This window comes from Mytilus galloprovincialis, chromosome 2, assembly GCF_965363235.1.
Source record: "Mytilus galloprovincialis chromosome 2, xbMytGall1.hap1.1, whole genome shotgun sequence".
NCBI lineage: Eukaryota > Metazoa > Mollusca > Bivalvia > Mytilida > Mytilidae > Mytilus > Mytilus galloprovincialis.
In genome coordinates, this window is record NC_134839.1 from 93111821 (window position 1) to 93127218 (window position 15398).

At 32.1% G+C, this 15398-nt stretch overlaps 1 protein-coding gene across 1 annotated transcript in view; it reads right to left on the reverse strand.

Moving 5' to 3' along the window:
- Positions 1-2713: 2713 nt before the first annotated feature.
- LOC143064901 (uncharacterized) overlaps positions 2714-15398 on the reverse strand; it is a 31426-nt gene continuing 18741 nt past the window's right edge. The window contains exons 14-18 of the mRNA XM_076238103.1: positions 13564-13651; positions 11523-11647; positions 7285-7423; positions 5381-5542; positions 2714-3647 (exon numbers count right to left, since the gene is read on the reverse strand). Of these exons, the coding sequence (XP_076094218.1) occupies positions 3499-3647; positions 5381-5542; positions 7285-7423; positions 11523-11647; positions 13564-13651 (663 nt within the window). The 3' untranslated portion in view covers positions 2714-3498. The remainder of the gene's footprint in view (positions 3648-5380; positions 5543-7284; positions 7424-11522; positions 11648-13563; positions 13652-15398) is intronic.

Genomic DNA, 15398 nt, shown 5'->3' on the forward strand with positions numbered 1-15398 from the left:
TGTTCCACTTGAGCCAGCCCCACAATCCCCAAACGCAAATGAACTTCAGTTGATCCTTCAGTTAACCCACTTACATAACTATTAAACTTTCTGAAATAAAAAAATTATTAAATGGCATTAAAATCCATACCTAGTAGATCTTATTTTGCTGATTTTTTTTTATGGTATTTTAAACTAGTTTCCCTCCAACTCCTACAGTTTTTGACAAAAAAGAATGCAAAAAATGAAAAGCAAGATGCCCAGGTATTCTAAGCCAAAATTTGGTTAAAATTTGTATATTGGTTTCAAAAGTGAAGATTTAAAAAAATGGTAATGGCAGATGACAGTGATGGCAATAGTTATCAAGGCCAAACAATTTCATCAATTGGTAAAGAATCTAACAATTACTGAATTTGCAATCTAATTTTATGCAGGCACTAAAACTGTAATACATCAATGAGTTATAAATTAGAAATATACGCAATACAAGAATATTTGTATACTATAATATAAAACCCATAAACAAATAGAAAAATAATCAATATTTTGTGTACATTTTGTTATGTTATTGTCATATATTTTTATTATTATTAATGATAAAATGATAATCAGTAATATTACCAATATTAATTGGAAACTCTCCTGGATTGTTTCAAAGGAAAATATTTTTCGTACGAGTTACAAAACCATTACAGAGGACCAGAGTTGGGGTAATTGTAATTGTAATCGTTAATCAGCTGTAATTGATTACAATTTTTCAAGTAATCACTGTAATCATTAATCAGCCAAAAATCTGATTACATGTAATTTAATTTAATCAATTACTTTTCAAAATATCCTGATTACTTTTTGATTACATTCTGATTACAATGAAAAAAAAAATTGTGTTAAATGAACCTCTTTGTTATTCATATTTCATAAATATCTAACATGCTAAAATGGTTTAGTTTACTTTAAGCATGTCTTCTTCAGTAAAAAAATAAACTGTTACAGTATTGAAAAGTCATCATTAGCCTAAGCAGAGACATATAATACAATTATATACCTTTTGTCTTGGTAAAAGATATTGTACATATTATATTCATCATTTAATGATCTTCATATTAATATTTGATAATAACTGTTATATATTCAAGTAATACTTTTCTATCTAAATTTCTAAATTATAATCTTTTGTTAATTTTTGTGATTTTTGTTAACTTTGAATTGACAGGTAGGAGACTAATTAAGGTTTGTTTTTATTGCAATTACCAATTGAGTATAGCTGTAGGGAAATATATATGATAAAAGATAAATCAGACAGGAAAATTTATCTAATTAGCACAAACGAAATTAAAAGCTGGACAAATATGGTGTTTAAAATTTTAAAAAAAATGTATTTGGACTGGACATGTAAAATGCAATGATTTTTAGTACTTATAAATTGTTTAAAATTTGATTAAACAATTCTATTAAAATTTAACATAGTTTTAACAGGTAACTTTATTTCATCCATATTTTAACTTCCATAAACTGCACCTTGGAATACATATAAAGTATGAAAGAGAAGACAAACAAAAAACTCTTTATAAATCTTTATTAATTTTAATTCAAAATGATTCAGAGATCATTGGTGATAAAGTGTAATGTATAATAACCAGTGACACAATAATCATGTATGTATATGTAGGGAAATTTGGTGTTTATTAAATAGATGAAGTTTGAAGTTATCATTTTATAATGTATCAAATAAAATACTTTCTCAAAAATGCTATAGATATATTGAACGTTTATTCATTCACATCATTCAAAATGTTTTGTTTTTAAATTCATTGTAATCAGATGTAATCATGATTACTTTGCCAATGTAATCATTAATTTAATCAGATACTTTCAGAAATGATGTAATCATTAATTTAATTTAATCGTACAAATGACAAAGTAATTGTAATTTAATCAATTACATTGCAAGTAATCGGACCCATCTCTACAGAGGACACCAAGTGATGAAAATAGCTCAGATGACCCTTAGTTCAGAAAAGATAACATGTGTGTATATATATATACTAAAACACCACCATAATCGCGTGTATGTGGCTGAATTAAGGCATCAAGTTATATATAAGCTTTATTTTTTACCTGGAATGTTTTGTACTCGTATTATAATCTGATATCGCCTATTTATATATATGCTGTCTATAAGATGCATGATTTTCTCTGCATTAAAAAATCTTAGGGTTTGAACCCATTGACCTGGAACTTATTCTTTATTGCTTTGCTTTATCATAGTTTAAATATTTAGTATTCTTAAAGTCATCTTATAAAGTCATGCTGATTAAATACTACAATAGGAAACAATGTGACAATGATTGAATTTAGTATATCAAGTTAAGGTGTGATTATGACCCATTTATATAGCAAATCCCAAATACACCCTTTAATAGTGCCCCTGACACATGAGGAATATACAATTTAGGTAATAGGTACATATACTGTTGGAAAAGGTTTCTGCAAGGATTTGTATCTTACTATAAATCCTTGGTTTCAGGTTTGAAATGGAATTTGTTAATTATTCTTTTTTTATTAATTATGTGGAAACCAAAAGGGACTGGAATGGCGTCATTTTTAATCAACCCCATTGTCCTATATTAGTTATACAGAAAGTGAAATTCTTTTATTTACCATCTTTTACCCATGCCAGCTAACACATTTTACCACATTATTTTAGTATAATAGAAAAAGTTAACAAGACATCTGATACTAGAAATCTTTACTTTCTTCTAGTTCATGCAGATTAAAATAAAGACATACATAAACAGACATAAACAATAGTAAGTGACATAACTACTAATCTCCTCCCTCTCTACTGTATAGTTTATTAAAAAGTATATAAGTTCACATAATTAAGTTTAGTAGTAAGTTTCAACCTTACAATTATAAACAGAACATGACAGCTGAATAAAGTGAAATATTTGAAGTACATAAAACATAACAAACTTGATGACTATGACTATATGCACATGAACACTCTTGAAATATAAATAAGTGTTTTCTGACAGGAATTGGTCTTAAAAGACTTTTTACATTGACATACCAATTAGCAAATTTACATTTAGCTTCTTCAAAGATCCCCAGGTTTTTAATAAGTGATAATAAATAGTTGTAATTCCTGTCAATAAATTACTTCTATGGTTTTGAGATCTTCTCATATAGTCATATGGTCATGCAGTGTGTGTGTATATTTAATTAACATGTGCCTACTATTGCATTTGATATGGTAAAAATTAATAAATTTCACCACATATGTAATCTGTAACCTACAGCACTTTAACAATATTGTCCATTACAGGTAAAAATATAACATGACAGTTTATGGATACAGATGAAGCATAACCTCCATATAATAGGTTTAACATTTAAAATAACATCAGGCTTTATTTGTTCAAATATATATTTCAATTTCAAAGATAGCACTGAGTATATAATCTGATACAAATTATGCATTACTACATTATAAAACACCAATCATGAAAGTATAAGTTATTCACTAACAAAGTTTGGTATAGCATTTTTACTAATTTTACCAGGAGTCAATATATAGTCGGTTAGTGGCTGCAGGTTATACACAGTAAGACTGTCCAAGGCCCACTCTCTAGAAACAGACACTAAACCATGGTGAACATAAAAATCTGAAATAAATAATTAACAAAATTAACTAAAATATGGAAAAGAAACTTTAAATCCAAAAAATACAATAGAGCACATCAAGAATCCTGACTGGGGCGTAGCTGGGTCCTTTTGAAGTGCACCCCAACCAGGGGGGTTGGGGGGATTGCCCCCCCCCCCTGATTTTTTTCAGTTTGGCTAGATGCAAAATGGTGCGTTCTGAGGGCCTAAAATTGGTTTGAATAGCAAATTATTAAGACTGTATTTAATAATTTTTTATTGAGAAACATCAAAAATCTGCCCTTCGTTTTTTAGCTGCAACAAAAACGTTCATGGCCTTGTCTAAATTGACCTGAAAATCACGGTGGATGTGCATTAAACCCAAAGCTGACAATCTGTCATTTCTCATTGTGGAATGGATGTACGTTTTCAAACCTTTCAGTACGCTAAACGACCTTTCAGCTGTAGCAACGGACATTGTTAGAACACACAGTATTAATTGTATCAATAGACGGATACAATGCGGGATTAACGATATCAAGCGTTTGACACATTGTTGTCGGCACTTTATCATTAGGTAGGATTCGACTGCGAGCTCGCCAGCGTTCAACCTCTCTCTTGAAGTCTTGAATGCTTTGATGCCTTATTTCGACAGGAAGGTGTCAAAACAGAACAATATGAAGTAGCCTTTCAAAATATCACAATAATTTAAAGAGGGAATTCAGATTACCGTTATCGTAATTTAAGTATAAAAGAGGGGCGAAAGATACCAAAGGGACAGTCAAACTTGTATAAAGGTTACTGTAATTCATTAAATTGTTCAGGGTCGGATCCAAAGTTGCGAGATAAAAATGGAACAAAAGTCAATTGGTTATGTTTTGCTAAAATTATGTACGAAATTTACAATCCTTATATCCAAACAAAGACGTGGGTTTACAACCCCTGCAGCCCTGTTAGTTACACGAAGCGCATTATAGATTTTTTTTATTGAAATGGAGTTAATATACCTTGTCGGAAATTTGAAGGTGTGGACATCTTTCCATTTGTCGGTCAAAAGTTGTAATTTTACATCCTTTCCTAAGGATGTTGAATCTTTCAACAAAGAAATATCTGGATAAGATGGTCCCAGATGTTTTTGTACTGGCTTTGACATTGACACTGATGTGGCGCTAAAGCTAAGTTCTGCCGTGACATCGTCAATTTTTGACATTTCAGAGTCTATATTGTCCTGATTTGTTGCTGGTTGTGTTTCTGCATGACTATCACTGTTGGTACTGTTAGTAGGCGTTTTAGTGAAAAAATCGTCTAAAGTTTGCCATTCAGGCTTGTCACGCTTTGAACTGCTCATGTTTATGTTGCTTTTTATGCTTTTTACGTTGAGTACCGGAAAATTCACGCAAATAAATTAAAAACGATTTTGGTCAGAGTTGATTTTACATATGGAAATATTATTGTGACATTATCAAAATAGTTATACTGTATAGTTTTCTAATTTGCTTGGTTAAGTTAAATTTTATATTTCTTACTCGTTTGTATTTTTATTTTATTTTCCGGCGTAAATTATTTTTTTAGACCCCGCGATGTGCACGCCATGGCGTGACAGCGTATATGGAGCTACGCCCCAGCCTGTCATTTGCTGTTCATACATAGAGTCTGAACATTAAATTTTTTATTCAACTCATCTATCTTCTTTTATTGTTGCTAAAGACTGCCCTTAAGTGTCGTAATTTTTAAGGATCTCCTATATTATACATACCTTTAAAAAGTTTGAGTTCATCTGGAGAAGGACTGTCATCTTCGTCAGAATCATTATCATAATCTGAACACGTGATTACAACAGAGTGTTGGCGTTCTGTTGTATCTTCTATGTTAGACTTAACCTGGCCTCCACATGATATCAATAAACTCTTCAAATCATCTGAAAATAGTTTTATATTTAGAAGATGACATGAATATGGTCGCTTACACTTATTAAAAATTTGCTCGGGAGACTTCAAACATATGTAATCAAGATTACAAATTCACTAACAAATGTTTAAATGTCATAAAGAATATAGGTCATAGTGACCATATTTTCAATTGGCTGAATCTCTACACTCTTAAAGGTGGTCTCCTACTTTAAAGTAACTAAACATGTGTAAGGTCAATGTGTTGATGCTGATGGTGTTGGGAAGTCTTCCTCAGCTTTAATGTGGTCTCCTACTTTAAGGTAACTAAACATGTGTAAGGTCAATGTGTTGATGCTGATGGTGTTGGGAAGTCTTCCTCAGCTTTAATGTAACTAAACATGTGTAAGGTCAATGTGTTGATGCTGATGGTGTTGGGAAGTCTTCCTCAGCTTTAAGGTAACTAAACATGTGTAAGGTCAATGTGTTGATGCTGATGGTGTTGGGAAGTCTTCCTCAGCTTTAAGGTAACTAAACATGTGTAAGGTCAATGTGTTGATGCTGATGGTGTTGGGAAGTCTTCCTCAGCTTTAAGGTAACTAAACATGTGTAAGGTCAATGTGTTGATGCTGATGGTGTTGGGAAGTCTTCCTCAGCTTTAAGGTAACTAAACATGTGTAAGGTCAATGTGTTGATGCTGATGGTGTTGGGAAGTCTTCCTCAGCTTTAAGGTAACTAAACATGTGTAAGGTCAATGTGTTGATGCTGATGGTGTTGGGAAGTCTTCCTCAGCTTTAAGGTAACTAAACATGTGTAAGGTCAATGTGTTGATGCTGATGGTGTTGGGAAGTCTTCCTCAGCTTTAATGTGGTCTCCTACTTTAAGGTAACTAAACATGTGTAAGGTCAATGTGTTGATGCTGATGGTGTTGGGAAGTCTTCCTCATGTGTAAGGTCAATGTGTTGATGCTGATGGTGTTGGGAAGTCTTCCTCAGCTTTAATGTATCAAACTAATATATAAGTCAGTAAGACTTGGCATAGAAAAATACCACCAATAAAGATGTATAACCAGATAAATTTATAGAAATGTAAGTAAATAAAGAAAATTTAACTTCTGATGATATTCAGTGAAAGTTAGTGTTACAGTAGACACCTTATCAATCCTTTTTTTAAATGAAGGGAGCACAATATGGATCAATATTGCCCCTTAAATAATTTTTTTTTAATTTTAAGACATTAAGGTTGAATCTTGGTATTTCAATAAAACATGGACATTCTTATTTAAAACAATTGTGAATTCTTTTGAACTGGTTTTGCTGCTGTGAAGTTATAGTTAATGAAAAAGTGGCAACAGTGCACACAAAATATTCAGTATTAGTATAACGCATAGTAAGAAATAATAAGGCACAACAAAATCCCAGTATAACATACTTTCATTAACAGAGAATTCAAAAGCTTCTTCTTTTATCACTTCATTCTAAAAGCTTCACTTCAAAATTTCAGAGAATATTTACTAAACCTGGATTTCTTATTGATTTACATTTTCAGTAAAAGACACACAACACTTTCTAATAATGCGGTAAACTTAGTGTTTTTTCCTTGATATGGATTCAACAATCCGGTTGAGTTTAATAGGTCATCAGCGAAATATGAATACATTTTGATAGTTCATCCCTTTGCATGATATATAAGTTTCTTGATATTCTAATTTTTTTGCCAAATGCTCTAGTGTATCTATATCCAAGCCATTCATATCATGACAGTTTACAATCACCTTTTTGTAAACCTTTACTATCTCCTAGAACCAAGAACTGTATGTTATCAAACAAGGGACCAGTTGTACTCTGTCTTGATTTCATTGGTCCATAGTGAAAGTCATCTGTTACAGTATCACCTTTGATTTCATAATCGGCCTGAAAGGTAAAGGGTATCATCAAAATAATAAGGGGTTTGTTGTCTAAAGGGGCTTTGCAAACATGACTTTGAAATGAAGATCCATTTAGTGGTTAAAAAGATGTCCTTAGTTTCACAAACCACCCTGTTAAACATGTAATTTTGAAACACCAAAATAGCATAAAATTCTCAGATACTAGTAGCATCACATTCAAGCAATATAGTATCACATTACCATGAAGGTTTGGGGAAAACAGTGTGTTCTGAATCCAAGATGTTTACACATTGACAGATACAAGTTATCATATATTCACCAAAACAGTCATCAACCTCATATGAAATACTTTTAAAAACATTTTATGTAAAGGCTGGTCAGCACAATTTCATTTTTTACTGTTCATTACCAAATTTGGTATTTCATTTTCAATGATTTTATTAATTCCTGAACCAAATTTCAGATACTTCTAGTGATTTTGATTGTTGGTTGCCTTACCCCGCATAGTACAAAAAGTCTATATCGCGGCAAGCTAAGAATTAAATACTTCTAGTGATAAAGGTATAAAGAATGTAAATGTATTAAAAAGAAAACCATTTAAATTTGAGAATAATTCATTGCAATTTGTAATGATAGCAAATACAGATAACATAAAACAGACAAAAAGTGATTTAAATAACAGTAAATCAAAGTATAACTTGTGTCTCCTGTGTCTGTTTTACAGTTATATGGAAATGCTTAAATTGAATTGGTTAAACTGAGTTAAAACTAAAACTGACCAAATCAAAAATTATAAAATGTTGTTGCAGACACCAGAAACAAACCATCTTAGTTTCTTTTTCAATAGTATTTCACTAATGAAACAGAACATTTCAAAACATTTTTCCCTAGGATTGGCTTGAAGCAGGTTGTAATTTTGCAAGGAAGAATATATCCAAGGCCGTAACTACCATTGAGGCAAGTGAGGCAATTGCCTTACTAAAATTTCAACACTGATTTTTTATAACTACATGTATATATAAATGTAATATAGTCATTTAAAAATTGTTCTATCTCCACCTTAATTTTGATAATTTATCATCATTCCTTTTAAATTATTCTTCCTGGATATAACTCAGCATCTCAACGGGTGGTGGGTCTCTGGTTAAGACAGGCTCTTGCCGCAGAAAAAAGGAAAAGCGATACTAAAGGTAAAGAAGGAATAATTCCACTAAACTCATTTTTTTGTGAACAGAGTCTGAGTATTGACTATAACTTCATTAGAACTAATCCTAAAATGATAAGTACACTGACAAATCAAGTACTGGGCATCGCAAGGACGGCAATCCTGTCTGCATTTTCATTTCTCCGTTTCACCAACGTTTATCTTTCTCTTAACAGATAAATAAAATATAAATAATATAAAACATGCATGGATTAGATTTTATCCATGTTTTTTTAACCTAAAAAAAGAACATCCCATATTTAAATTTGACTTTATTGATTAACGGTAGGACCTTTAAAACAGGATTTTGTCTTTACTTATTTGGGACTACAGAATTTCGTGTCTCTATATTTGAGGTTTCGGAATCGGACACCCCAACCCCTAAACCCTACATTTATAGATACTGGAACTAAAATACCGACTTTTTCCAGAAATAATTTGAAATTACGGATCTACATGTAAACGTCGAAACTCCATTCCGATTCCCCTGTACCTATTTCATATATACTTACTCTAGGTAGAATCATATACATGTATCTTATCTCATTCTATCCCTAGTGGCAAAAACTACTATCCAATGCCCCTGTACCCATATAATACTAGTAAACTAACTCTAGATAGAATCATATACATGTATCTTATCTCATGTTATCCCTAGTTTGTTTACTCTTGGTCAGCATAACTGCAACTGTATGATGGTGCTTACAGTCAAGCTTAATTCCTGTTGGCAAACAAAACTGTTACTAGGCCAAAAATAAAATATTGTTTGTTTCCCCTCACACGACCGACCCGGTAAAATCACCGCTACCCGAAAAATTTTATTGGCCATTCTTGTCCACTATTTTGTTTTTTGCTATGTTGATTATTGGTGATATCTTTCCGATGCTGAAGTCAACGAGCGTTGGGTTTTGGGGATACCTTTCCGATGCTGTAGTCAACGAGCGTTTTAAATCAAGGTATTTTTGCATTGAAGCGTCTACATGATTCGGAATCAAGGAAAACAAACAAAATGCTTTCCCACACGATTTGTTTGTTTTCAAGGGTGATCTTTTTTTGAAAAAAAAAAAAAAAAAAATGAAGCATCTTTCAATCCGCTGAGTGCATCTTGATTTGCTTTGTGTCTAACCTCTGTTCCTGTTTAAAAGATAAAATCTTAAAGACTTTGAGTAAAAATGGTCTGACTCGTGCTTTAAAATCTATCTACTCTGTCTTTGAACAGGTTGGGCACAAGTCAGGAAATGTGGGATACATGTATTCCCTGCTTTCATGGAACGTCCCTGTTTTCTGGTGTAAAAAAAAAACAGTTTAAATGGGATTTCCTTTTTCAATTTATGGCATGAAAATTACAAAAGGACACGTTTTAACGTTATACCTGCATCAGTAGAATTCGTAAATACTTATTAAAAGTATTTTAGGAAATACAAAACATGAATATAAAGGGAAGCCTTGTTTCTTCTAGAACTCGAAAAAAACATACAAATCTTTGTTTGGGAATCAATTGACCAAGCTTCATGATCCAGGTGTAACTGAACATAACTGAATTATGTTCACTTCTATTGAAAATTTTTATTCATTGAATTTTAATTCCCAAGTGATTAACATACATGTATCTTTTTGTCATCTCATAATTGATGATCAAGGTATGAAATGGTGAACAAAGGAATTGTTTTGTTGTGAGTTATGCATGTCTTGTGTACAATTTGGAGTTTAGTATGGTGTTCATTATCACTGAACCAGTATATATTTGTTTAGGGGCCAGCTGAAGGACGCCTCCGGGTGCGAGAATTTCTCGTTGCATTGAACACCTGTTGGTGACCTTCTGCTGTTGTCTGCTCTATGGTCGGGTTGTTGTCTCTTTGGCACATTCCCCATTTCCATTCTCAATTTTATCAAATTAGACTTGAAATAAGCTTGATTTTTTTAACTAAAAAAACACTTGCTATCAATAGGCATTAGTATCACAAGTAGAATGTGCGCTTTTGTAGATTTCATTAAATTAAATGAATAGGAAAAAAAGAAGGTCCCTGTATACTGTTTTTTTAACACCAGAAAACTGTGGTGTACACTGAATTAGAATACAGGGAATACCCCACTTTTCTTGACTTGAGCCTTACCTGTTAAATTTTGTACAAATTCAATATAGAAAACCATATCAAGGAATAAAATAAAATAATTTGCCTACCTACCTACCCATACCCTAACAACCTCAGTCGGGAGAGGGGAAACAAAGATATTTTTAATGTTGGCCCTACGAATTGCTGATGGAGAAGGAATCGGAAGAAGACATTGATCATTGTGTTGATGATAATGTGCTACCTCTAGAAACACAGACTGCCCTGAAACAACTGTAAACTTGCGAAAAGAGCATGCATGAGTGGCGAGAGATTGTGCGGTCTTGCCATACTACATGACCATAAGGATGTCAGCAGACCAAATATTCTGTAACAATTTGACTGAACCGGCCATAGAAAAATTTGGCAAACTCTACTGAATCGATGTTTGTTCTATGTTCTGGCGACAGACTCAAATTGATATTTGGATGATTATCTTACAAGTAAAATTTAAATAAAGTTGATAAAAATTTGGTGTAAGTAAAAATCTTTAAATAAGAAAAAAATATATAAAAAGTGTCCAAATTTAAAACATTATCAAACTCTCTGGAAATGCCTAGAATGCAGGATTTTGCACCATTCATTTCATACCCTCCAAAAAAGGTTTTCGCCTCGCTTTGCTCGGCTCAATTATTTTGCCTCACTAAAATTATATGCCTAGTGCATTTGTATTTGGAAGTATTTAATAATTTGGTTGAAAGTATTCAAATGTTTAAAAAGCTACTAAGTTTTACTCAATGATATGCATCATACAAGTTGTTATAAATTGATACAAATTTACATATGCTTAACATTAATTAAAAATATACCTCTGGCAACAGATTACCAGCAGCTCTGGAATCAACAACCCATTCATAATCTAAAATCCAACAACCCTGAGATATCCCCTTAAAAAACTTTAATGTTCTGTCACATACACGACTTCCAATGGGTTCTGTAAAAGATAGAATGAAATACAATAATCTATCATTCATCATTTCTAAAGTATATTGAACATTCATTAGTAAATATTTTTAATATTGATTTATATTCTTGACTTGTTCCTTAAAGTTTGGTACATTTTACAATATGCATCTTAAACAATCTGTTTTGATGTAAAATAACTAGAGGCTCTAAAGAGCCTGTGTCGCTCACCATGGTCTTGTGCATATTAAACAATGGACACGGAAAAATTCATGACATAATTGTGTTTTGGTGATAGTGATGTGTTTGTAGATCTTACTTTACTGAACATTCTTGTTGCTACAATTATCTCTATCTATAATGAACTTGGCCCAGTAATTACAGTGGAAAATATTTTCTAAAAATTAACAAAAATTTATGAAAAATGTTAAAAATTAACTATAAAGGGCAATAACTCCTTAAGGGGTCAATTGACTATTTTGGTCATGTAAAACTTATTTGTAGATCTTATTTTGCTGAACGTTATTGCTGTATACAGTTTATCTCTATCTATAATAATATTCAAGATAATAACAAAAAACGGCAAAATTTCCTTAAAATTACCAATTCAGGACAGTAACCTAACAACGGGTTATCCGATCCATGTGAAAACATCAGGGCAGATAGATCTTGACCTGATAAACAATTAAACCCTGTCAGATTTGCTCTAAATGCTTTGGTTTTTGAGTTATAAGCCAAAAACTGCATTTTACCCCTATGTTCTATTTTTAGCCATGGCGGCCATCTTGGTTGGTTGGCCGGGTCAAGCCACACATTTTTTAAACTAGATACCCCAATGATGATTGTGGCCAAGTTTGGTTTAATTTGGCCCAGTAGTTTCAGAGGAGAAGATTTTTGTAAAAGTTAACGACGACGGACGACGACGACGGACGCCAAGTGATGGGAAAAGCTCACTTGGCCCTTTGGGCCAGGTGAGCTAATAAAATAAAATCATCTAAAACAAAATTATCTTAAAGTTGATATGAGCAAAGTGAGGTTGATAGGGAGCAATTACATTCAATTGAGAATAAATAAGCATTACTTTATGTGTTATTTAGAGTGGCAGCTTAGGCAAAGGTCAAATGCCACAATTCATAAACTAGAGGAATTGCTTGCCTAGCAAATGTACCCTGTTATTGCTCAAGGAATATTCAATTACATTTTTAGCTACAAATTATGTTTATTTTCATCAATCCCTTTAAATTTCAAAACATTTTGCGTAGTATTTTCAGATTAGATTTTTTTAAATGGCCAAACTGAATGAAATGCCTCTGATTGCCATGATTTTCACAGAGGAAAGCTTCCATGAATCATTTCTGGAAAGAATTTTCACAAAATTGAAAAATAAAAATTTGATTTTCCCATAGGATTTAAATAAGAACTAGGTGAAAACAATGAAGCCATGTTTGCATCATTTCTAAAAACATTTATCTGTAGTTGTATGATTACTTGTTCAGGGTTCAAACTAATTTTTTTATGATAAATTCAAAGATTTTTGAGGCAATTTTTTTTTTTTCGCTCTTAAAATAACTTGTTAATCTTTCTGAAACATTATAAGTAAATCTATAATATATACAGATCTTGCTGTATCGTGAGAAATAACTAATTGGTATAACCAAAATAGATGGATGAATACACAATCTATATTACTAAGGCAAGACTATAGAAATGCTTTTGATGGTTATGATTTTTTTTTCTGATAAGAAGAAACTAATGGAGTTTTACCACCTTTTTAAAAAGTTATCCCTGCCAAGTTTATTTCAAGCTGGCCTTACTGTTTGAAAAGTTGTTGAAAGTATGACAACATACAAATAGATGACAGATGACAATCAATGGCTGATGAGGCCAAACAATGGAACACTGACTCATTGACCTTCATTAGATTCTAAATGCATTAGAATTACTTACCAGTCTTAACTATGACATGTGTTACATCTTTACTAAACTTTGTACAAAACTGACACTGATTTAAAACTGCTAGCTTTTGTAGTTCTTTCTGAAATATAATGTTCAATTCTATCAAATCTTTCTGTTTGTATGAGGATTATATTTATATCTTTACAAAGAAGGCATAGGATTTCTTACATCATATAATGTTTGACTGATAGCCAACTGAACAGATACAGACTTGATCTCATATGTCTAAGATGAAGACCCTCCTATCCTACATTATAACAATGTCAATTTTCACCAGCAATTGAAATTTATACATGATAATTGTAGATTATTGTTGATCATCTCAACGAGATTGGTTTTTTCAGTTGAGCCAGTACAACAAAAGTGAGAGAAGCAATCATGTTGAGATGTTTATCGATATTTTACCTATGACGAAGTTGTCAATGAAATTGACAACGCCACGTGCATCCATTATTTCTATTATTAATTTTTATACCATTCGACTCTGCTGAGAAAGGAAATTATCAGTCGGTAATATCAAAGAAAATTTTTGTAAAATAGTGATAATTAAAGATTATTGTTGATCATCTAAACTAGATTGATTTTCCCGCTTGAGCCGGGATGGCGAAAGCCAGAAAGGCAATCGAGTTGAGATGATCAATGATAATCTGTTTATCGCTATTTTACCTATGATGACGTTGTCAATTTCATGTCAATTTCAATAGCAACGCCACGTGCCTCCTTAGTTTCTAGCGATAATTTTCCATCTCAAGCGAGAAGCATGATATGAAAAATTATCACAAAAAAAGATCCAAGGAAAAATGCACAAAATAGCGATTATGTAATATAATGTGTATATCAATTGTTCATTATAAATACTTTTCATAATTAACTGTTATCACAGAGATATGTCTTGCCCTTTTAGTAATTTTGATTTTGCAAATGTTGAAATTAAAATAGCAATACTTTAACATCTTTCATAAGTTAAGCAAATTTTCAAAGTCAATGAACCATGACTGAGGTACATGGCTAAGCAATTTTCATGTAAATGAGATGGGCTAAAGCAAATACAACTACATACCAAACACCATTGACTAATTATAAGTCGTTCCCTTTAAACAAACTTAAACACAAACTTAAACTTGTAAACTATGTAAAAAATTCAAAGTCAATGAACCATGATGAGGGGTGGGGCTATATAATCTCCATGGAAACAATACTTGCAAATGCCAATAAATTTGCATACTAAATATCATTGACTTAACATTAGAAGTTCATCTTAAACTGATCTAAAGACAAACTAATACCGTACATGTAAACTAAGCAATTGTTTCTAAGTGGATAGACCATGACTGAAAGGGCAGTGCCAAATATTCTCCATGATAATAAGATGTGCTAATATAAAAAAGAAGATGTGGTATGATTGCCAATGAGACAACTATCCACAAAAGACCAAAATGACACAGACATTAACAACTATAGGTCACTGTACGGCCTTCAACAATGAGCAAAGCCCATACCGCATAGTCAGCTATAATAGGCCCCGATAAGACAAAGTAAAACAATTCAAACGAGAAAACTAACGGCCTTATTTATGTAAAAAAATGAACGAAAAACAAATATGTAACACATAAACAAACGACAACCACTGAATTACAGGCTCCTGACTTGGGACAGGCACATACATAAATAATGTTAGCGGGATCCCAACCCTCCCCCTAACCTGGGACAGTGGTATAATGTTTAATGCTTATACAACTGAATAGCAATCAACATTTGTCTACCCTTAATGGTTCCCTTTGAACTGACCTAATCACAAACTAATACATGTCAACTAAGCAAAATTT